At 42.5% G+C, this 23,681-nt stretch overlaps 1 protein-coding gene across 2 annotated transcripts; it reads left to right on the forward strand.

Annotated features, from left to right (window-relative positions):
* tent4a (terminal nucleotidyltransferase 4A) lies at positions 1-21,225 on the forward strand. Of its 2 annotated transcripts, none has more exons than XM_041903409.2 (13): positions 1-967; positions 6,745-6,868; positions 6,979-7,025; positions 7,132-7,252; positions 10,537-10,644; positions 13,727-13,855; positions 13,952-14,165; positions 14,297-14,423; positions 14,616-14,719; positions 14,907-15,070; positions 15,186-15,332; positions 17,456-17,629; positions 17,995-21,225. In XM_041903409.2, the coding sequence occupies exons 1-13, from the start codon at positions 177-179 to the stop codon at positions 18,160-18,162; spliced, it is 2,418 nt and encodes an 805-aa protein (XP_041759343.2). In that variant the 5' UTR covers positions 1-176; the 3' UTR covers positions 18,163-21,225. The 2 variants fall into 2 exon arrangements, with proteins under 2 accessions (XP_041759343.2, XP_041759342.1); XM_041903408.2 differs by having other exon boundaries at positions 17,456-17,509.
* The last annotated feature ends 2,456 nt before the right edge of the window (positions 21,226-23,681 follow it).

Here is a 23,681-nt window from a genome sequence, read left to right on the forward strand (position 1 = left end):
TTGAATCACGGTAGACTTCTGCTAGCTGTTTGAAAAGGACAACTCTTCATTTGGTTTGGAGTTACCATTTCTCTGTCTTTGTAACACGGTTTATCACATTTATTTAGTCCGGGCAGTCGTGTATTTTTAACGGCCACATTTATTTGCTTGAAGTGGGTTCAGAAAAAAATTGTTGAATGGATCCGAGGGTGGCTTGGAATCAGCCCGAGCAGAAAGGACCTGCGAACGCTTTATGGATGCGAATCTGGGAGATTTCTCAGGTACGAGCAACCTCCGGCCAGCTTCATCATAATCTGAACCACAACCTGTGTGTGAATTATCCAGCATTGGACGTTTATAAAAATGTTGCGGCATCGAGCAATAGCATTTGCAGCAACACCACCGCTAGCCTGAGCAGCAGCCATCACTGTATTTCAAACGGCACTACTAACCACCGCACTGCATTTTCCTCCTTCGGGTCAACGTTACCTAACGGCAATGTACAGAACATATTGACCCCGTCAAACGCGAACGGTACCAGTGTAACGACAGATTTGGGAGATAGTGAAATGCCTCAAAAGACGGGATCTATCTCGTCTTCAGTGGAATCTGGAACGGATAGTCCATCTTCGAACTGCTCTTTGGGAAGGAATAGCGGTGGAAATGTAACGGGAAATATTAATAAAAACCCTGGAGGTGCCAATCTGTTCTTTAGCTTCAGTGAAAGCATGCATAATAATGTCAACCAATACCACCAAAGGCATAATCAGGATCACCCGCAGTACAATTTCCAACATAATTGTGTGAAGCGTCACCCGCCTGCACCCTTGAATAACCACACTCACCATCCAGGCCGAAGGAAAAGTGACAACAAGGCGAGCACCTATGGGATGAATTACTTGCTTTCTAACTGGACTAATGGCAACTATGTTAGTTCGGGGACTGGGACACCTTGGAAGACGAGGAAATACAGCCCCGGTGTTGATGGGTGAGTATTTTTGATAGGGCCATTGCCCCCAGTAGAATTGTTTGACGCCAACGCACAGAGAACAATGAGCCAGATATTTCACCGGATGTATAAATGTGAAACATCCGGTTGGCGTTTCCACTCACTACCAAATATGGGGATGAGAGGAAGCCCATTGGCCGGCAGTGGGAGAAGATTGAGCGAGATGGATTTTTGCCAACATTCTGCAAAATGTGTCAATTAAATATTTGATCAGCAAAATTTCTCATCGATTAAATATTTGAGCTCCATGCAGTTTTGTTTCATAAACTGTCATATGTACCTAACAGAGTGGATTGAGTTTTGTAGACTTTACCCTTTGCCAAAGTTCCAAAAAATTGCGTTGTTTAGAAGTGCAAGGGCGAATTGAGTTATTACACACACGCGTTTCACAGAGTAGGCGTCCCCTAACGGAAATATACAATTAAATACTGGAACGCGCCAATGGAATCTCAATAGCTCGTGCGTGGCTCTGCCCACCTTGCTTGTTCTGTCCACTGATTAATTTGCGACCGTTGGAAACAACAGGCTCTGGTCTATCTTGAGTTAGTTATAATCTTTGGCTAACTTGCTAATGTTAACCGCGAAAGCTAGCTATCATGGTTTCCTATTCCTACTAGCCACTTTTATTTATGATTGTAAAAATATGTAATCTTGTCATTCATAAAGTCAATCAGTTAACGTGTCATTTTGGTGTTTGTTTGATTTGCTGCACGGGCGATAGTAATGCAAATCTTAATTTTTTGCTCGATGGCTACTTAGCTAGCTAGATTGGACCGCGCTCTGCAGTGGCTAGCCAGTTTTTACTTATTAGCAGTGAGTTAGCTAGCTTGCTAAGCAAGTAGCGGCTAACTAACGCTTTGGTATGGTTAGTTTGCTAACTGATTCCTTTGATATTATTGTTGATTAGACTAGCTAACGTTAGCTATATATTTACCTGTTGGTGACCACTGCTATAAAATCAGAGGCTGCAACAAGAGCCTAACTAACTACTATATTAGGAGTAAGAAGGCTATCAATAACTTATCTTTCTTCAGATTAGCTGAAAATACAAAATCATGTTTTAATTTTAAAGCTGTTTATATTGCCCAAAACATGCATACAAGAGCTCTCAAATTATTATTTCCTTTAGTATGCACAGAAGCATCCCAAAGGATCACGGGTTGCATGTTTCGTCACAATATTGTTTTGAATGTTAGTTTTGGACTGATGCCCGATTGAGCATTCTACTCAATGCATCGTCAATGATGAAGATTTCATCAAACGTGCATGACAGTGGCTTGGAAATACAAGGAGGCAAATAGTTAGTAGGGAAACCTTCTGTCTTAATTTTGATGTCGCCAGATTGACTTTAGATGTAGTAATAACGTTAGCTAGCTATAATTGAGGAGAGGCCACCGGATTTTAGCTAGCTATTGTTGACGAACTTTGCTACCTGATGAGAACATTGATCGGTCTAAAGTAAATTTGACGACATAATGCAGGCAAAGTTGTTTCCTAATAAATATTTTCCTACTTTAGCAATGTAATTTTATTTCCAGGCACTATAGTGTAATCTAGACGCAATAGTAGTTAGCCTCCATCCAGTATGACTGGGTTTATCACCACATTAGGGCACCTGGCACTATGGAACCACCGGTTTAGGGCGGTTTGAGAACGTTCATAACAATGGCATGACGTGATGGAGGTGCAACCATGAGTACAGGAAGCACCCAATGTGTTGCATGAACTTTTTTAATTTATTTTATTAACTAGGCAAGTCAGTTAAGAACAAATTCTTATTTACAATGATGTCCTACCAAAAGGCAAACTGCCTCCTGTGGGGACAGGGCTGGGATAAAAAATATAGGACTAAACACACATCACGACAAGAGAGACACCACAACACTACATAAAGAGAGATCTGGGAATTTTCTGTGCAAGAATTTGGACCTGGTTGGTCAGGAAAGCAACATTTGCCCCTTGCTCACAATGAAGGAGTTGTAAAAATGAATTGGACCCGAACAAACACACGACACCCCTTTTCAATTGTATATTTTTGTGTTTTACCAGCTGAAATGGTTAGGCCTGCTATATTCTCCCCAGTCTCCATGGACAGTTGTAAAACCCATAGGTTTCATTTGAATTGAACTGAGGAGTACAGTGATTGACCTCTAGTGGGGCCCTTGCACACTGGTGGCATTGCAAGAGCATGCAGTGCCCTGAACCAGAGAGGAAGAGAGGGCCAATTCGGCTGAAAATCTCTATACCTCCAGCATGTGGTGTTTTTCCGTTGTTTCGCCCACCAAGACAGGAGTTTTTGTATGGAGTATCTAATTTGGTCAACAAAAAATGAATGGCTTATTTGCTACGTGAGGTTTATTTGATCTAATGTAAGTTTCGTAATGCTTAAGTTGTTATGAGTGTACTGGACACGTGACATCCCGGCAACTTTGAGAAAAAACTATTTATCGGAGTTGCATATTTATGGTATGAGGATAAAAGCATAGCATCTCTCCATTTGAAATACAGACGGTTGATGTCAAAACCCCTCATAGAATATTCAAAAATGGATTACAATAATCAGATGTATCCACCAATCCAAAGAAAGCATAGGAAGGAGCTGGACAGCCCGCCATGCCGCTTTGTGGACAACGACTCCCATTGCTAGATCGGAGAGACTTGTATCTTGTCAGTATATCCATAATCTTTGCCTGAACTGAAGGCTTTTCAGTTTTGAGCAGAACATTGAACATTTTTAATGGGCCATCATTGTTTCATGGGTGCAAATGTAGGCTAATGTACAGATTGTAATACCTGGTTGTGCTAAAATTCAGTCTATGGCTGCACGCGATCGTTATGGTGTGAAAAATGTCAATTAACATCAGTGTATACAATTTTAGTATAGGTATGTGATCTGTACAGAAATTGAACCCACAACCATGCCATTGCTAATGCCATGCTCTTACAGGACCATGTGTCGTGCTTTTATTGAATGAAGAACAACATTTGAGTAATGTTCCAAAACCATGGGACAGAACCCTAATCAATTATAAGAACTATTCTCTTCTCTATTCAAGTATATTATATTCTAGTATATTCTATTCTATCTGTTCTCTATTCTAGCATATTCTATTCTCTCCTAGTATATTCTATTCTCCACTGAACAAAAATATAAACGCAACATGCAACAATTTCAAAGATTTTACTGAGTTACAGTTCATATAAGGAAATCAGTCAATTGAAATAAATAAATTAGGCCCTAATCAAATTTATTGGTCACATAAACATATTTAGAAGATGTTATTGCGGGTGTAGCGAAACGCTAATTAATCTATGGATTTCACATGACTGGGAATACAGATATACTCTGTTGGTCACAGATGCCTAAAAAAAAAAAAAGTGGGGCACGTGGATCAGAAAACCAGTTAGTATCTGGTGTGACCACCATTTGCCTCATGCAGCGCAACACATCTGCTTCACAAAGAGATGATCAGGCTGTTGATTGTGGCCTGTGGAATGTTGTCCCACTCGTCTTCAATTGCTGTGCGAAGTTACTGGATATTGGCAGGAACTGGAATACGCGGTCGTACGCGTCAATCCAGAGCATCCCAAACACTTCTTGTGAGTATGCAGGCCATGAAAGAACTGGGACATTTTCAGCTTCCAGGAATTGTGTACAGATGCTTGCAACATGATTATCATGCTGAAACAATAAAGGTCATGGCGGCGGATGAATTGCACGACAATGGGCTTCAGGATCTCATCACGGTATCTCTCTGCATTCAAATTGCCATCGATAAAATGCAATTGTGTTCGTTGTCCGTATTTTATGCCTGCCCATACCATAACCTCACCGCTACCATTGGGCACTCTGTTCACAACTTGACATCAGCAAAACGCTCGCCCACACTTCGCCATCCACGTGGTCTGCGGTTGTGAGGCCGGTTGGACGTAATGCCAAATTATCTGAAAACGACGTTGCAGGGGCAGCTTATGGTAGAGAAATTAACATTCAATTCTCTGGCAACAGCTCTGGTGGACATTCCTGTGGTCAGCATGCCAATTGCACACTCCCTCAACTTGAGACATCTGTGGAATTGTGTTGTGTGACAAAACTGCACATTTTAGAGTGACCTTTTTATTGTCCCCAGCACAAGGTGCACCTGTGTAATGATGATGCTGTTTAATCAGCTTCATGATATGCCACACCTGTCAGGTGGATGGATTATCTCGCCACCATGGGGCACTCTGTTCACAATGTTGACATCAGCAAACTGCTCGGCCCACACAACACTGTACATGCTATCTGCCCGCTACAGTTGAAACCGGGATTCGTCTGTGAAGAGCACAGTTCTCCAGCGTGCCAGTGGCCATCAAAAGGGAGCATTTGCCCACTGAAGTCGGTAACGTCAGGTCAAGACCTTGGTGAGGACGATAAATAATAATAAATAATATGCCATTTAGCAGACGCTTTTATCCAAAGCGACTTACAGTCATGAGCACGCTGATGAGCTTCCCTGAGATGGTTTCTGACAGTTTGTGCAGAAATTCTTCGGTTGTGCAATCCCACACTTTCTTCAGCTGACCGGGTAGCTGGTCTCCGATGATCCCGCAGGTGAATAAGCCAGATGTGGAGGTCCTGGGCTGGCTGGCGTGGTTACACGCGGTCTGCGGTTGTGAGGCCGGTTGGGCGTACTGCCAAATTCTCTAAAATGATGTTAGAGATGGCTTATGGTAGAGAAATGAACATTACATTCTCTGGAAATAGTTGGTGGACATTCCTGCAGTCTGCATGCCATTTGCACGCTCCCTCAAAACTGGAGACATCTGTGGCATTGTGATATGTGACAAAACTGCACATTTTAGTGGCCTTTTATCGTCCCCAGCACAAGGTGCACCTGTGTAATGATCATGCTGTTTATTCAGCTTCTTGATATGCCACACCTGTCAGGTGGATGATTATCTTGGCAAAGGAGAAATGCTCACTAACAGGGATGTAAACAAATTTGTGCACAACATTTTAGAGAAATAAGCTTTTTGTGTATATGCAACATTTCTGGGAGCTTTTTATTTCAGTTCATGGAACATGGGACCAACACTTTACATGTTGCGTTTATATTTTTGTTCAGTGTAGTATATTCTATTCTCTACTGTAATATATTCTCTTCTCTATTCTAGTATATTCTCTATTCTAGTAGATTCTATACTCTATATTCTCTCCAGGGTCCTAGTAAGTGATAGTGACGGTCTCTCTGCGCAGTGTTTCATTCTGAAATCATAGCATAGCGTTTAGGCCTATTCCTAGTGAATAAATAATTTTGCTGACCAGTACTACTGTTGTTCCTTCCCAGGGGATGTGGATGACTTATGGTGGTATATATAACATTTTTCCTAGATGGCTTCTACACTAATACCACACATATAGTTCTATGGGATGTCTGGGATGTTGATGTTGTAAGGGATGTTGAGCTTATTTGAAAGCCTGTATCAAGTGACTTTGGGTTCTAGAAAAGCCCTATAGAAGTCCCATTTTTTTTATTTATTAATAATAATAATAATAATAATATCAACATAGGACTTGTATAAAAAAATCTCTGCTTCCATGATGGTCTTACATTTTCCCCAAAAAGACCTAGCTACATGGTGACATGATGACCTTTGAATTCATGAAACAGAAAATGTAAATCAACCTATTATTTGACTGGTTTAGTATCGGTTGAGCAACTGTGTGCATGTTGTTAACCCTCTCCTCTCCCTGTTCTCCTCTCCCTCCCCAGTCTCCATGAGGAGGTGGTGGACTTCTACAACTTCATGTCTCCCAGACTGGAGGAGGCTGCTATGAGGAAGGAGGTGGTCAACAGGATCGAGACGGTCATCAAGGAGCTGTGGCCTACTGCCGACGTGAGGACACACACACACAGACCAGAGCTGGGCATTGAACCAGCACATCAGACATTTTAGCCATTTGTCTACAAATATTTGTACAATATAGGTTTTTTCTCTCTCTCCAGGTGCAGATATTTGGCAGCTTCAGCACTGGACTCTACCTACCCACAAGGTAAGAGAGCAGCCTTGTTGTGTAATGTGTTGAGTCTTGTTCTCAGAATGTGCTCCAGGTGCTTGGCCACCAGTTGGCCTAACACCATCTTTCTCTGTTGCCATAGTGACATAGACCTGGTGGTGTTTGGGAAGTGGGAACGCCCGCCATTGCAGCAGTTGGAACAGGCCCTCCGGAAACACAACGTGGCAGAACCTTTCTCCATCAAAGTGCTGGACAAAGCTACGGTGAGTTGGTGCTGTGTTTTTTAAGTATGCTCACACGATCTGTTGGGATAGCTCCAATGCTGTCCGAACTAATAACCTCTTAAACTCTGAGTGGTTGTTTTGGGCCGTGTACCCACTCAGTCAATTTCGTTCAGAAAATAAAAAGTGACTTACCATTCGAAAGCTACAGCACTTGTCGTTTTGGAAATCGATCTCAAATCTCACTGCTGACAATGTCATATGAATGCCCCCGCTACTGCCCACCCTACAGGCCATAAGTCATGTGCTATGGTCATATTCATAGTGTGTAATTTAGGTGAAGTCACAAAAAGTGCAAAAATGTTGTATGCCTGGAAAGGGTACACCCTGGTGGTCCTCATAATGCATTTCTTTACCATCCACATTTAATATGACATTACCTTGACTGTATCCTCCATATTCGCCGTTGATCAATATCACTCGTTTCCAATGGGAAAATAAGTTTGAAGTTTCCTCGCCTGTCTGATAACTAGAAAGTCCCGATCACTAGAGTCATTTTAAGATGTCAGGCTTGAAAATCCGTTCAGGCATTTTCGCACAGTGAGGTACTACCCAAACCAGACGCATCTGGTTTTCGCGTTCTCAAGTCACATCATGTGATCTTCTAGTGGACGAACTGGAAATCAGACATGAGATCTGATCAGTGAAAAGGTTACGACTTCAGCTTTATGTACAGTACCAGTCAAAAGTTTGGACACACCTACTCATTCAAGGGTTTGTCTATATTTGTACTATTTTCTACATTGTAGAATAATAGTGAAGCCATCAAAACAATAAAATAACACATATGGAATCATGTACTAACCAAAAAAGTGTTAAACAAATCAAAATATATTTTATATTTGAGATTCATCAAATAGCCACCCTTTGCCTTGATGACAGCTTTGCACACTCTTGGCATTCTCTCAACCAGCTTCACCTGGAATGCTTTTCCAACAGTCTTGAAGGAGTTCCCACGTATGCTGAGCACTTGTTGGCTGCTTTTCCTTCACTCTGCGGTCCAACTCATCCCAAACCAACTCATTTGGGTTGAGGTTGGGTGATTGTGGAGACCAGGTCATCTGATGCAGCACTCCATCACTCTCCTTCTTGGTCAAATAGCCCTTAAACAGCCTGGAGGTGTGTTGGATCATTGTCCTGTTGAAAAACAAATGATAGTCCCACTAAGCGCAAACCAGGTGGTGCAGAATGCTGTGGTAGCCATGCTGGTTAAGTGTGCCTTGAATTCTAAATAAATCAGACAGTCACCAGCAAAGCACCATCACACCTCCTCCTCCATGTTTCACGGTGGGAATCACACATGCGGAGATCATCCGTTCACCTATTCTGCGTCTCACAAAGACACAGCGGTTAGAACCAAAAACCTTACTTTTGGACTCATCAGACCAAAGGACAGATTTCCACCGGTCTAATGTCCATTGCTCGTGTTTCATGGCCCAAGCAAGTCTCTTCTTCTTATTGGTGTCCTTTAGTAGTGGTTTCTTTGCAGCAATTCGACCATGAAGGCCTGATTCACACAGTCCCCTCTGAACAGTTGATGTTAAGATGTCTGTTTACTTGAACTCTGAAGCATTTATTTGGGCTGCAATTTCTGAGGCTGGTAACTCTAATGAACTTATCCTCTGCAGCAGAGGTAACTCTAGGTCTTCCATTCCTGTCGTGGTCCTCATGAGAGCCAGTTTCATCATAGTGCTTGATGGTTTTTGCAACTGCACTTGAAGAAACGTTCAAATTTCTTGAAGTGTTCCATATTGACTGACCTTCATGTCTTAAAGTAATGATGGACTGTTGTTTCTCTTTGCTTATTTGAGCTGTTCTTGCCATAATATGATCTTGTTCTTTTACCTAATAGGGCTATCTTCTGTATACCACCCCTACCTTGTCACAACACAACTGATTGGCGCAAACGCATTAAGAAGGAAAGAAATTCCACAAATTCACTTTTAAGAAAGCACACCTGTAATTTAAATGCATTCCAGGTGACTACCTCATGAAGCTGGTTGAGAGAATGCCAAGTGTGCAAAGCTGTCATCAAGGCAAAGGGTGGCTACTTTGAAGAATAACACATATTTTGATTTGTTTAACACTTTTTTGGTTACTACATGATTCCATATGTGTTATTTCATAGTTTTGATATCTTCACTATTATGAATGTGAACAAAACGGTAGTATCAAGTAGGCCTAGTAAACAAAATATCAGATCGATAAAGGCATGACACAATCTATATTTAGGCTAGTTACATTAACAGTAAACAAACGCAGTAAATAAAAGGCGAATGGAGATCCAAATAACCAAAACATCCTACTACAGTTAGATGCAGCCATGCACAGCTGTCTTGCCAAATAAATAGGCCTATAGGCCCACATCACCTTTTTCACATCTAGAAAGGCATGGCTCTCCAGGTCAAGGGCACACAGGGCCTCCACCAGTTGGCTGTTGTGTTCGCTGAATCGTTCTGACATTTCACCAATAACAGCATCCAAGAACAGTCTTTTACACTCAGTCTGTTCTCCTCTGTACTGCTAATAACACTAGCACTTTTTACAGCTAGCTAAGAAACTAACTCAACTCTGTAGTGGTGGGGCGTGAAGCAGAGTTGTGTAAAGCAGCTTCAACGGTAAACTTGACCCCGCCCTTATAAATTAAATATTACAGGCAGAGGCGTGTCGTGTTATTCACTTAGCCTACCACCAAAGGAGTCTTACCGAACCGCCCCAGGTGCTTTCCATATCCCCCTTCACACACTGCGGCGCACTCTGTCCATTGGACTGACGCAGTGCAGCAGAAATACAGATTTTGCGGCAACCTGTCACTCAATCATCATTTAAACGTTTTAGCAATTTTTATATAGGGACATTAAACTAAAGCTGAGGGGGCACAAGTTTGAACTGAAGGGGGCTAAGCCCTTTTTGCCCCCTTGTGGAGCCGGCTCTGTAATAGTCACGTTGTTGCTGTACACCTGTATCAGAATCCCACGGCACTTACCCTTCTAACAGTACTAAGCATGTGTTTGTAGGACTTACATTTTGATTTCAAAACTATATCTAATTAGGGTAGGTTACAATGTGTGTCGCTTAGAAAATGACACCAAAGGGCATCAGAATTTAACAGGATAAACAAGTAGATGAGACTTAGTTTAATGTTCGACAAGTGTGTACTAAGGATTAGATCTGAGAATTGAGCGGAGACAAAAGTGAAATGGATGTGAAATAAACGTTTTATTTATTTTATGAAAAGTTAATTGTTTCTCTATTCTCTCTCCCAGGTGCCAATCATCAAGCTGACTGACCAGGAGACGGACGTCAAAGTGGACATCAGCTTCAACGTGGAGACAGGAGTCAAAGCTGCTCTCTTCATCAAGGACTACACCAAGGTGAGAACACTAGCATTTGTAGTTTTTATTTGAACTTTATTTTCCCAAGTTGTCGCATTAGGTCAAAATACTATTTTTTAAATGGGAGACCTGAATGGCTAGAAGGATCAGTGCAACAATTGTTCCCAGGTGCAGGGTACGCAAACTGGCTTATAAAAGGAATCGAAATAGGCTTATCCCACTGTCGCTCCCATATTGGACTTTCTTTTGTGTTAAACTTCAGGCTACTGAAATACTGAACTACTGTCAATGTGGAATGCATTTACTATCACTGTAGCAACAGAAGCACTACCTTACCTCTTCACAACTACAGTCCACACCATACAGTGTCTTTAAAAAGTATTCATACCCCTTGACTTATTCCACATTTTGCTGTGTTACAGCCTAAATCTAAAATGTATTAAATTGACAATACCCCAAAAAAACAGTGAAAACATGTTTAGACATTTTTGCAAATTTATTGAAAATGAAATACAGATACACTACCGTTCAAAAGTTTGGGGTCACATCATGTCCTTGTTTTCGAAAGAAAAGCAATTTTTTTGGCCATTAAAATAACATCAAATTGATCAGAAATACAGTGTAGACATTGTTAATGTTGTAAATGGCTATTGTAGCTGGAAACGGCTGAGAATATTAATTTTAATTTTATATCTACATAGGCGTACAGAGGCCCATTATCAGCAACCATCAGTCCTGTGTTCCAATGGCACGTTGTGTTTTCTAATCCAAGTTTATCATTTAAAAAGGCTAATTGATCATTAGGAAACCCTTTTGCAATTATGTTAACACAGCTGAAAACTGTTGTGCTGATTCTAAAGAAGCAATAAAACGGGCCTTCTTGAGACTAGTTGAGTATCTGGAGCATCTCCAATTGTGGGTTCGATTACAGGCTCAAAAGGGCCAGAAACAAACAACTTTCTTCTGAAACTCGTCAGTCTGTTCTTGTTCCTAGAAATGAAGGCTATTCCATGCGAGAAATTGCCAAGAAACTGAAGATCTCGTACGCTGTGTACAACTCCCTTCACAGAACAGCGTAAACTCGCTCTAACCAGAATAGAAAGAGGAGTGGGTGGCACCGGTGCACAACTGAGCAAGAGGACAAATACATTAGTGTCTAGTTTGAGAAACAGACGCCTCAAATGTCCTCAACTGGCAGCTTCATTAAATAGTACCCGCAAAACACAAGTCTCAACGTCAACATTGAAGATGCGACTCAAGGATGCTGACCTTCTAGGCAGAGTTGCAAAGAAAAAGCCATATCTCAGACTAGCCAATAAAAATAAAATATTAAGATGGGCAGTCTGAGAAATTGCTTTTTCTTTGCAACTCTGCCTAGAAGGTCAGCATCCCGGAGTCGCCTCTTCACTGTGTTTTAGGTTATTGTTCTGCTGAAAGGTGAATTAATCTCCCAGTGTCTGGTGGAAAGCAGACTGAAACAGGTTTTCCTCTAGGATTTGCTTAGCACCATTTTGTTTATTTTTTATAATAAACTCTCTAATCCTTGGAAATGAGAAGCATACTCATAACATGATGCAGCCACCACCATGCTTCAAAATATGAAGAGTGGTACTCAGTGATGTGATGTGTTGGATTTGCCCCAAACATAACGCTTGTATTCAGGACATAAAGGACATTTCTTAGCCACATTTTTTGCAGTTTTACTTTAGTGCCTTATTGCAAACAGGATGCATGTTTTGGAATATTTGTTATTCTGTACAGGCTTCCTTTTCACTCTGTCAATTAGGGTTAGTATTGTGGAGTAACTACAATGTTGTTAATCCATCCTCAACTATCTCCTATCACAGCCATTAAACTCTAACTGTTTTAAAGTCACCATTGGCCTCATGGTGAAATCCCTAAGCGGTTTCCTTCCTCTCCGGCAACTGAGTTAGGAAGGACGCCTGTATCTTTGTAGTGACTGGGTGTATTGATACACCATCCAAAGTGTGATTAATAATTTCACCATGCTCAAAGGGATATTCAATGTCTGCTTTTTTTTTTTTACCCATCTGCTAATAGGTGCCCTTCTTTGCGAGGCATTGGAAAACCTCCCTCGTCTTTGTGGTTGAATCTGTGTTTGAAATTCAATGCTCTACTGAGGGAGCTTAGATAATTGTATGTGTGGGGTACAGAGATGAGGTAGTCATTCAAAAATCATGTGCAACACTATTATTGGACTCGAAGTGAGTCCATGCACCCTATTGTGACTTAAGCACATTTTTACTCCTGAACTTATTTAGGCTTGCCATAACAAAGGGCTTGAATACTTATTGACTTAACACATTTCAGCTTTTCATTTTGAATATTATTATTATTATTTTAATCTATAAAAAAAAAAGATTTCCACTTTGACATTATGGGGTGGTGTGTAGGCCAGTGACACAAAATCTAAATTTCATCATTTAATTTCAGGCAGTAAAACAACAAAATATGGAATAAGTCAAGGGGTGTGAATTCTTTCTGAGGGTACTGTATATATTTTAAATTTGACTCTATACTCCAGCATTTTGGATTTGAGATGGAATGTTTCATATTGGGTGAGAATAGAGAATGTACACCTGCACATTGGGTCAGTGTGGTCTCATGTGCCGTAATGTAGGCTTTCTACAGGCCAGGGTTTTCCCACTCAAATGAACCTTGCTTTTACTTCTCTAGCCAATCCTATTAGATCTGCAGTAGTTCCTATGCCCTAGGGGTTAGATGGAGATTTGGTGATAGGCCTATAATATGCTGTCCGTAAAGGAATGTCTCTGACGTCCTGAATTCAATGACATAACCCAACATGCTTCTGTAATAGTCACCAGAAGCATAACTTATGATTCTTTGTCCCATTGACAACTGTAGTCCCAAAATCAGCATATGATAGAAAATGAGAACCGGTGAAAATGAGGCGAATTGTATTTCAAGTAGTGATCCTCATACTAAGTTACATATTTTCATTAAATGGAAACTTTTTCCTCATCTAATTTTGAATAATTTCAATTTTTAACCAGTGCTCTGCTCCTCAGACTGTGTAAATTGAGCAGGGATTCGTTTCTCTCCGTACCATTTTTAAAATATCTCTTCCCCCCCCCCCCAGAGGTTTCCCGTGCTGCCTTACCTGATCTTTGTGCTGAAGCAGTTTCTGCTCCAGAGAGATCTCAACGAGGTGTTCACTGGAGGAATCAGCTCCTACAGCCTCGTCCTGATGGTCATCAGCTTCCTCCAGGTACGCACACACACTTTGTAATCTAGTATGACAGTGTACAGTTATGGCACTTGTGTTGTCCTAACATGTCTGCCTATTCTCTATCCATCCATCCAGCTCCACCCAAGGATTGATGCCAGTAGCCCCAACATCAACCTTGGCATCCTGCTGATTGAGTTCTTTGAGCTGTACGGCCGCCATTTTAACTACCTGAAGACTGGCATCCGCGTCAAGAACGGAGGGGCCTACATGGTCAAGGAGGACATGACGAAGGTTATGACCAATGGCTACAGACCCTCCATGCTCTGTATAGAGGACCCACTGATGCCAGGTGTGTATGTGCGTACATCTGGCGGTGTGCGGGACTGGGTGTTTGAGCAACTGTGTGTGTTTTCCATTGGTAATGGTGTTGGCCATAGTTTGTATGGGCCGATTCAGGTGTTCTAACCGTGTGTGTTCCAGGTAACGATGTTGGCAGGAGTTCGTACGGAGCCATGCAAGTCAAGCAGGTGTTTGACTACGCTTACATCGTCCTTGGTCACGCTGTGTCACCGCTAGCACGCTCCTACCCCAACAAGGACATTGACAGGTTGGTTCCCCCCATTTTTCAGAAAGTCTTCTGTATCCATCCGGCCTAGAAATGTTTGTACATGAATAAGTACAAAAGTTATCAAAGTAAAGATGGTCAAATAAATATGGTGGTTGTGATGGAAAGTGAAACTAATCCACTGCTGTGCAACATTTAAATCCTTCCCGTTCCTGTTCCTCACTATCCCTGCAGCACTTTGGGGAGGATAATCAAGGTGACCCAGAAAGTGATTGACTACAGGGAGTGGATCATGACTAAGTGGGGGGGAAGGCACCTCGCCCGCATGGAGAGCCGGGGTAAGAGCAGTGTGTGTACGAAATAACCTGTGCGTAACCTCTGCGTAAAATATGTCTTGACTGTCTTGTATGGCCGGTTCTGTATGTGTGTATATTGACCTGTGTGTGAAAGGGTAATCTTTGTTGTCTTGTATGGCAGTTTGGGAAGTGTGTGTTGCTGTGTATAATAACCTGTGTTTCTCTGTAGGTTCCGTCCTGGATCAGGACCCAGCAGGGTGTGTGTTGGGTGTAGGCGTGGAGGAACAGAGGGACTCAGTCTCCCCTCACAGTGCAGACTCTCCCATGTCCCTGTCCAGTCCTCACCAACACTCCTCAGCCTCCTCGGTCTCCTCGCTGTCCGGGTCAGACAACGTAAGGGCACAGACACACACACTGCAGTCTTTATGATTAACTCTATAAATGCAATTGTATTAATGAATTGACAGCTGGTCATGTTTTAACACCTCCTCTCTGCTGTGTGTTCCAGGACTCTGATTCGACGCCGTGCCCTGGCCCTCCTCCGGCGCTGCCCCCCTACACCCTCCAGGCTCTGGGTATGACTCTACCCCTGGGCCTGGCAATGGGCAAGCCTAGCATCAACCAGCAGCACCTCATCATGTCCCCTGGCTCACAGGTACATAACCTAGCATCTACTGACCTTTGTGTTGTCAGAGAAGGGAGAGTTTAGCGTGATTTTCTGGAAGTGGGAGATTAGAAGTAGACTCAGCGATGCATGAAGTACAAATGATATCTGGCCAGTTTGTGCAACAACTAAGAGCGTTGAAGCACGAGGCTAAACTTCTCTGCTGTTTTGGTCCCGTAGCTACCACGTTGTAGCAGGGTGAAGCGCATCCGTTCACATCCACAAAGTCTTGCTTCTTAATGTCTGCGGTGCTGCTTGTGCCAGCATCATACCGCTGAGTCTACCATTTACATAAACCCCCCCCCCCCAAAAGAACAGCATTCCTGAATTTCCAGCACCATTTTATCATTAAGATTTGTCGATAGAGATATACAGTGGTGTGAAAGTGTTTGCCCCCTTCCTGATTTCTTATTTGTTTGCATGTTTGTCACACTTAAATGTTTCAGATCAAACACATTTAAATATTAGTCAAAGATGACACAAGTAAACACAAAATGCAGTTTTGAAATGAAGGTTGTTATTATTAAGGGAAAACAAAATCCAAACCCACATGGCCCTGTGTGAAAAAGTGATTGCCCCCTACAACCTGATAACTGGTTGGGCCACCCTTAGCAGCAACAACTGCAATCAAGCGTTTGCGATAACTTCCAATGAGTCTTTTACAGCGCTGTGGAGGAATTTTGGCCCACTCATCTTTGCAGAATTGTTGTAATTCAGCCACATTGGAGGGTTTGAGCATGAACTGCCTTTTTAAGGTCATGCCACAGCATCTCAATAGGATTCAGGACTTTGACTAGGCCACTCCAAAGTCTTCATTTTGTTTTTCTTCAGCCATTCAGAGGTGGACTTGCTGGTGTGTTTTGGATCATTGTCCTGCTGCAGAACCCAAGTTCGCTTCAGCTTGAGGTCACGAACAGATGGCCGGACATTCTCCTTCAGGATTTTTTGGTAGACAGCAGAATTCATGGTTCCATTTATCACAGAAAGTCTTCCAGGTCCTGAAGCAGCAATACAGGCCCAGACCATCACACTACCACCACCATATTTAACTGTTGGTTCTTTTTCTGAAATGCGGTGTTACTTTTACGCCAGATGTAATGGGACACACACCTTCCAAAAAGTTCAACTTTTGTCTCGTCAGTCCACAGAGTATTTTCCCAAAGGTCTTGGGGATCATCAAGATGTTTTCTGGCAAAAATGAGACGAGCCTTAATGTTCTTTTTGCTCAGCAGTGGTTTTCGTCTTGGAACTCTGCCATGCAGGCCATTTTTGCCCAGTCTCTTTCTTATGGTGGAGTCATGAACACTGACCTTAACTGAGGCAAGTGAGGCCTGCAGCTCTTTGGATGTTGTTGTGGGGTCTTTTTGTGACCTCTTGGATGAGTTGTCGCTGCGCTCTTGGGGTAATTTTGGTCGGACGGCCACTCCTGGGAAGGTTCACCACTGTTCCATGTTTTCAACCATTTGTGGATAATGGCTCTCACTGTGGTTCGCTGGAGTCCCAAAGCTTTAGAAAGGGCTTTATAACCTTTTCCAGACTGATGGATCTCAATTACTTTCTTTCTCATTTGTTCCTGAATTTCTTTGGATCTCGGCATGATGTCTAGCTTTTGAGGATCTTTTGGTCTACTTCACTTTGTCAGGCAGGTCCTATTTAAGTGATTCCTTGATTGAGAACAGGTGTGGCAGTAATCAGGCCTGGGTGTGGCTAGAGGAATTGAACTCAGGTGTGATAAACCACAGTTGAGTTGTGTTATAACAGGGGGGGCAAACACTTTTTCACACAGGGCCATGTAGGTTTGGATTTTGTTTTCCCTTAATAATAACAACCTTCATTTCAAAACTGCATTTTGTGTTTACTTGTGTTATCTTTGACTAATATAAAAATGTGTTTGATCTGAAACATTTAAGTGTGACAAACATGCAAACAAATAACAAATCAGGAAGGGGGCAAACAATTTTTCACACCACTGTATATATTTTCTATGAAATATAGTCTATCCCTTCTGTTTTTATTACTCACATCCCAGTAATAGGGATTGTGAAATGGTGATCTAACACAGTTTGTGATTGGACGTCTGATAGCTTAAAATGTCTCTCCCCCCTTCTTTCCAGGCGTGTTTGTCTTTGCCCAGTGGCCTGACGATGCACTCGTTACCTGGCAGACAGGTGGGTATAGACGGGCATCCCCTCGCCCCCTTCTTCCACATGACCCCCCCTACCCACCACCCTGCCCCCTCCAAACCCCAGCCTCTGTCCAGCCCCCACCCCGCCAGCCACACACACCAGGTAGGTGCTGGCCGCAAACACGGCTGCACACTAGACAGGGACAACCTCTCTTCTGTCTTTCTCGCTCCTTTAAGACTCTCCTTACCTCTCACTTTCTCCTTTCTGCTCTCTGTTTTGTTTTCCAACTCATCTTGCTTTCTCTCCTCCGTCTCGTTCTCTCCTCCCGTTCTTTCTCTGTTCTCTCAATCTGTCCCTCTTGGTTTCATGATTACATTGTTGTATTGTATATCTGCATGATTGAACTGAGTATAGGATTCCTTTTTGTAGAGCACTTTGCTTTTAGTGTGTGTGTTGATTCAGGTTTCAAACACTCAATGCTTTCAATTCTAACGCTTCATCCCTTCTTTCTTGCTCTCTCTCTCCAGAATGGTCCTAAGTTTCACATGAAAGGCTCCCACAATCCAGCTGTGATCCATAGTCCCGGCCTGGCCAACCACGCCCACCCTCTCACACACACGCACTCACACACGCAGTACCGCCATACCTGGCGCCGCCGGAAGAGGGACAGCCTACCAGTCAGCCTGAGCAGATAAAGGATAAAACATCCTCCTCATCCTCTCCTCCTCCCTTCATCCCTCTCTCATTCTGACTGATAGGGAGGACAGCTTGATGAGACAGTGCTCCCTGCTGTTCATCTTGGAGGACAGGCAGGCAGAGGCACCAGACCAGCATTGGGATTCATTCAACATTTTGGGCTGCTGAAGTTTGGCCCTGAGGAGGGAAAGAAGTGTAGCTCTGGGAAAACTCTTTCTCCATCGCTCATCCTCTCCCAATCTCTGCATGTTTTTTACTGCGCAATGAACCAACGGCCAACGCTACGGGAACGAGCAGTGTGGCTAGCGAACAGAACGCAGCCCAGCCCAGCCCAACGTGCACTGAGACCCCAAAACTTTTCCGCAGCTCTCCAGTCTTTCACTTCCTGTTTGGGATCCACGTTTGTTTTCTTTTGGTAATGTTTATTGTTCACATTAATATAATTTTTTTGCGCTTTGCCCTTTTTCACATACGTTCGAGGAGACTGAGGATAGTGACATCTTTGCCAGGTGGGAGTAGTGAAAGCCCAGTGTCTTGTGGTAAATTGAGTTTATTTTTGTTTTTTTGACTGGGTTGTGTTGTGAAGGCGACAACCTTTGTCCTTGAACCCTGCAGCCAAGCTGTATCTTTTTCAGTGTTCACACAACGGACGGTTTCTCATTTGTGCAATAACGTGTTCTATATATTTTTTTATCTTATCAATCTTTATTTAATGTTATTATGCGTGTATGTAAAGGCATTTTGGTGTTTCTGTTTTTAAGATTGTAGTTTTATTGTAGTAGTTTTTTTGAAAATTTTGCAAAGAGTTTACAGAACCTTTCCCCAGATGGCCTCCGGTCTGGAGAGTGTGTGACGGAGTGTGTGTCTGTGTCAAGAGTGTGTGTCAATTGGTGAGCTGTTGGTGTCAAAGTATAGTCAACCCCCCCCCATGGGTGTTTTATAATGTGTGGAAAGGAAGAATCAGAAGCAGCTGAGTCACTTCAGACTACTGCAATGCAACCTCTATTGTTTGACAGGTTAAAAAGTCTGTAATCTCACATTGTCACACTAGATGGAGCTCTTACTCACGCCCAATACCATAGCTGTAGTTTTAAAAATCCTTATCTTTATTTGGTGCTTGACTGAGTGAGTCAATGTGAGTGTGTGCGCATGTATCAGTCATAGGATGACTTAGTCACCCAACGTTTGTGCCATTTTTGCTACTCAGTCCTAGTGTAGTCTAGGGCTGAAAACTTTCCCATTGCAGGAGTTTAGCACAAGGCCAAGTACATATTGTATGCCCCAAGTGCGTTTCTGTTGGTGTATGTATGTAGGTATGTATGTATGTATGTATGTATGTCTGTCTGTCTGTCATTTTTTAAAGATGTGCATGGTCTAGTAAGTATGAGGGGTGGAGTTCGATAAAGGAACAGCCAAACTGACCTGAACTTGAAGATTGGTGAGTGGTGTGAAATGGCACCCTATCCCCTATGACAAGTAGTGAACTACATAGGGGATGGGGTACCATTTTAGACGTGCCCTAAAAGACTAGGTGCTCTAAAGGGTCTTTCTTAGCGGGGGAGAAAGTTCTGGGGTCGTCCGGAACAGTGGAGGAAAGGGAATAATTTTGATTCCATTCTGGAATCTTGTGTATATTTGATTGCCAGGTACTTCCGCTAGTTGTTTGCAATGCCTTTTCTTTGTGCTTACTTCAGTGTGTGTGTGTGTGTCGTCTCTGCAGGCATACACTGTGTGTGGTGGAGGCTCAGCTCGGTAGCTACACACTGACCATACGGTGGTATTACTATGCAAGTGGGTTATTTTGTGTGCCCCAGTATTTCTGTTTCCAATGACAACCACTGCTTGTTGGATCGGAGTGATGTTACTGTAAACTCAAGTTAGAACGAATAGGCCTGTGATTGGTGGGCTAGGCTAAATGGTGGTTAGCCAGCCTCAGCCCAGTTACGAGTGAACTACAAAACTCTGTCTTTGTATGCAAGTCCTGATGTTTTAAGTCTCTAGTTCAGAAAGTCTATGGAAGGGCATGTGCGTATGTATAAGTGGTCGGGTATCTGTATGTCTGGCTTGTCTGAGAGAATAGCATGACTGGTTGTTTTAAATGACACCCTGTTCTCTATAGTGCATGCTATTGTTCCCTAGTGCTGGTCTAAAGTAGTGCCCTATATAGGGGTTAGGGTGTCATTTGAGACAACCACTTGAATAATATAAAAGTGCACATGGGGAGCGACTTGCACTCTGTAGTGGACGACTTCATACCCTCCCTAGTGCACTACAGAGTCCTCTACCCTTACTGAGACTGTGTTAGGCGCCAATGTCACTCTCTGTAATGTTACTATAGCAACTTTTAACCACCAATCAAAACTCAACCTGGCCAATTTACCGCCTTTGACAGGGTCGTCGGTCCCAAATGGCATCCTGTTCTGAATGTAGTGCACTACTTTTGATTAGATCTTTGTAGTCTCTTGTGGAAGGTAGCGGGGCTATGTAGGAAATAGGGTGCCATTTGAGACTTACCCATGTCTGCTTTTAGAGAGTAGAACCAGCATCTGTCAGAGAAGAGCTCAAACACTATTTATCTCTGGTTGGAGATTTGTCAAGCCTGTCAAAGTTGTCCACCATTTTTACAGATTCTATTAAGACTGAAATGCAGTGTGAAGTCTGTATGGATTCAACTCTGTGTGCATCCCAATGGTCTACACAAGCTTCCTCCCCTCCTTTCCTTTATCTGATCTGAAAGAAATTTACAAAACTGAACTGATCGGAGAGATGTGGAGGAGAGGAAGCCTCTTTAGACCGTTGAGAACAAGAAACACATGTACACATAGATGCAATGTAATGCACTCCATTGCATCACAATGGGGGGATTTTAAACTTAACGGCTGCTGTTTTGTGAAAGGTGGCGGCTCTTCTGTCGTGGCCAAGTCATCTGAAGAGGAACTCCTAAAATGGTCGCCAAACTAGCAGCGGTCACAGAGTGACAGCCTGGCTTTTGTTTTGAACATTTTTTTATGTACCGGTATATTTTTTTCTATTTTATTTTTTAAATAAACATCTTAAAACTGCCAGTTGTCATCATAGTGATCTTGTCTTGTTTTTGTATGTGCTTAAGTCCCTTCTCTACAAGATGCAGAAAAGCATGATTATAAAATTAGGTCAAATGTGGTCCTGTACTTCTGCTCATCTACACTAGGTGGCACACAAGCTGCACACCCATAGCAAATGTTTCTATAACTAACCCAAGATGTACCAGAGCCTGTCGTTTCCGAATGAATCATAGTGGGCAGAACAAGCAAGGAGGTGGGCAGAGCCAAGCATGAGCTAGTGAGATCCTATTGGCATGTTCTAGTATTTATTTGCATATTTCCATTAGGGACCGCCTACTCTGAACTGCGTGTGTGCAATAACTGAATTTGCCCTTGCACTCCTAAACAATGCCATTTTTTGAAACTTTGGCAAAGGGTAAAGTCTACAAAGCACAGTCCACTCTGTTTGTTACAGGTTTTGTAAACAGGAAAGTGTATGGAGATCAAATGTTTCAACGATGAGAAAATTAGCAGAATGTTGGCCAAAATCCATCTCGCTCCATCTTCTCCCACTGCCGGCCACTGGGCTTCCTCTCATCGCCATATGTGGTAGTGAGTGGAAACGCCAACATTTTTCAAACATAAAGAACATTTTTGGAACATTTTCCAAATGAATTAATAATGAAAAAAAAAACGAAGATGTCTTGCGAATGTCTTCACACCCCAGAGTTAATACCAAAAATGGTGTAATCCCGCTGATAAAGAAAAATATCTTAGGGTTAGGTTTTCAGAAGACTGAGGTGGGTTTTCCTGTCCGGTAATATAGTCAAACAAAGCAGCATGTCTTGCCCTTAACTGCACACAGAGACGCATTCTGTCTCCTAGAGATGAAAATACTTTGGTGCGAAAAGGGCAAATCAATCCCAGAACAACAGCAAAGGACCTTGTGAAGATGCTGGAGGAAACAGGTACAAAAGTATCTATATCCACAGTAAATCGAGTTCTATATCGACATAACCTGAAAGGCCGCTCAGCAAGGAAGAAGCCACTGCTCCAAAACCGCCATAAAAAAGCCAGACTACGGTTTGCAACTGCACACAAAGATTGTACTTTTTGGAGAAATGTCCTCTGGTCTGATGAAACAAAAATAGAACTGTTTGGCCATAATGACAATCGTTATGTTTGGAGGAAAAAGAGGGAAGCTTGCAAGCCGAAGAACACCATCCCAATCATGAAGCACGGGGGTGGCAGCATCATGCTGTGGGGGTGCTTTGCTGCAGGAGGGACTGGTGCACTTCACAAAATAGATGGCATCATGAGGAAGGAAAATTATGTGGATATATTGAAGCAACATCTCAAGACATCAGTCAGGAAGTTAAAGCTTGGTCGCAAATGAGTCTTCCAAATGGACAATGACCCCAAGCATACTTCCAAAGTTGTGGCAAAATGGCTTAAGGACAACAAAGTCAAGGTATTGGAGTGGCCATCACAAAGCCCTGACCTCAATCCTATAGAACATTTGTGGGCAGAACTGAAAAAGCGTGTGCGAGCAAGGAGGCCTAAAAACCTGACTCAGTTACACCAGCTCTGTCAGGAGGAATGGGCCAAAATTCACCCAACTTATTGTGGGAAGCTCGTGGAAGACTACCCGAAACATTTGACCCAAGTTAAACAATTTAAAGGCAATGCTACCAAATACTAATTGAGTGTATGTAAACTTCTGACCCACTGGGAATATGATGTGTGAAATAAAAGCTGAAATAAATCATTCTCTCTACTATTATTCTGACATTTCACATTCTTAAAATAAAGTGGTGATCCTAACTGACGTAGAACAGGGAATTGTTACTAGGATTAAATGTCAGGAATTGTGAAAAACTGAGTTTAAATGTATTTGGCTAAGGTGTATATAAACTTCCGACTTCAACTGTACATACCCCACCAGACACGCCAGACGCAAACCAAAAACAGATTTAATGCTTCGCTCCATTTTGTATAAATCCATGTCATCATGGAATGCCACCAGAAGTTACTCCGGCAAAAAGCAAGTTTAGCTAAAAAAAAAAACGGATAAAAAAACATATTGTATCACAGTGCCTCTCTAAAGATCTATTTTAACTGTACTGTATATATGAATAGTGTGTAAATAGTATTTTTGGTGTCTTTCCAATATATAACTCTTCTATAACTGTTCTGTACTTTGTCATGCATAGTATTTGTGCGTTTTATGTGGACCCCAGGAAGAATAGCTGCTGCATGTGCAGTAGCTAATGGGGATCCTAATAAACTAAATCTGGGCTTTGCTCCTTTCATATTTGTTTTTACCCTGACAAACTCCTCAGTCCCTGCCGGTGACAAGCATATCCATAACATGATGCTGCCACCACAAAACAGAGGGGTTCATTCTGTTTTGTGTTGTATTGTATTTGACCCAAGCCTGTCGTTTTTAATTTAGGCCAATTTCAGCCTGTTTTGGTGGGATGGAGTTTTGGACT

Source organism: Coregonus clupeaformis, chromosome 17 (genome assembly GCF_020615455.1).
Source record: "Coregonus clupeaformis isolate EN_2021a chromosome 17, ASM2061545v1, whole genome shotgun sequence".
Lineage (NCBI taxonomy): Eukaryota > Metazoa > Chordata > Actinopteri > Salmoniformes > Salmonidae > Coregonus > Coregonus clupeaformis.

Excerpts from the sequence above, each read along its gene's own strand:
- tent4a (XM_041903409.2), top strand. The coding sequence starts at position 177 with ATGGATCCGAGGGTGGCTTGGAATCAGCCCGAGCAGAAAGGACCTGCG. Across the intron at positions 10,645-13,726 it reads TCATCAAGGACTACACCAAG|AGGTTTCCCGTGCTGCCTTA; the intron begins GTGAGAACACTA and ends CCCCCCCCCCAG. Across the intron at positions 14,720-14,906 it reads CGCCCGCATGGAGAGCCGGG|GTTCCGTCCTGGATCAGGAC; the intron begins GTAAGAGCAGTG and ends GTTTCTCTGTAG.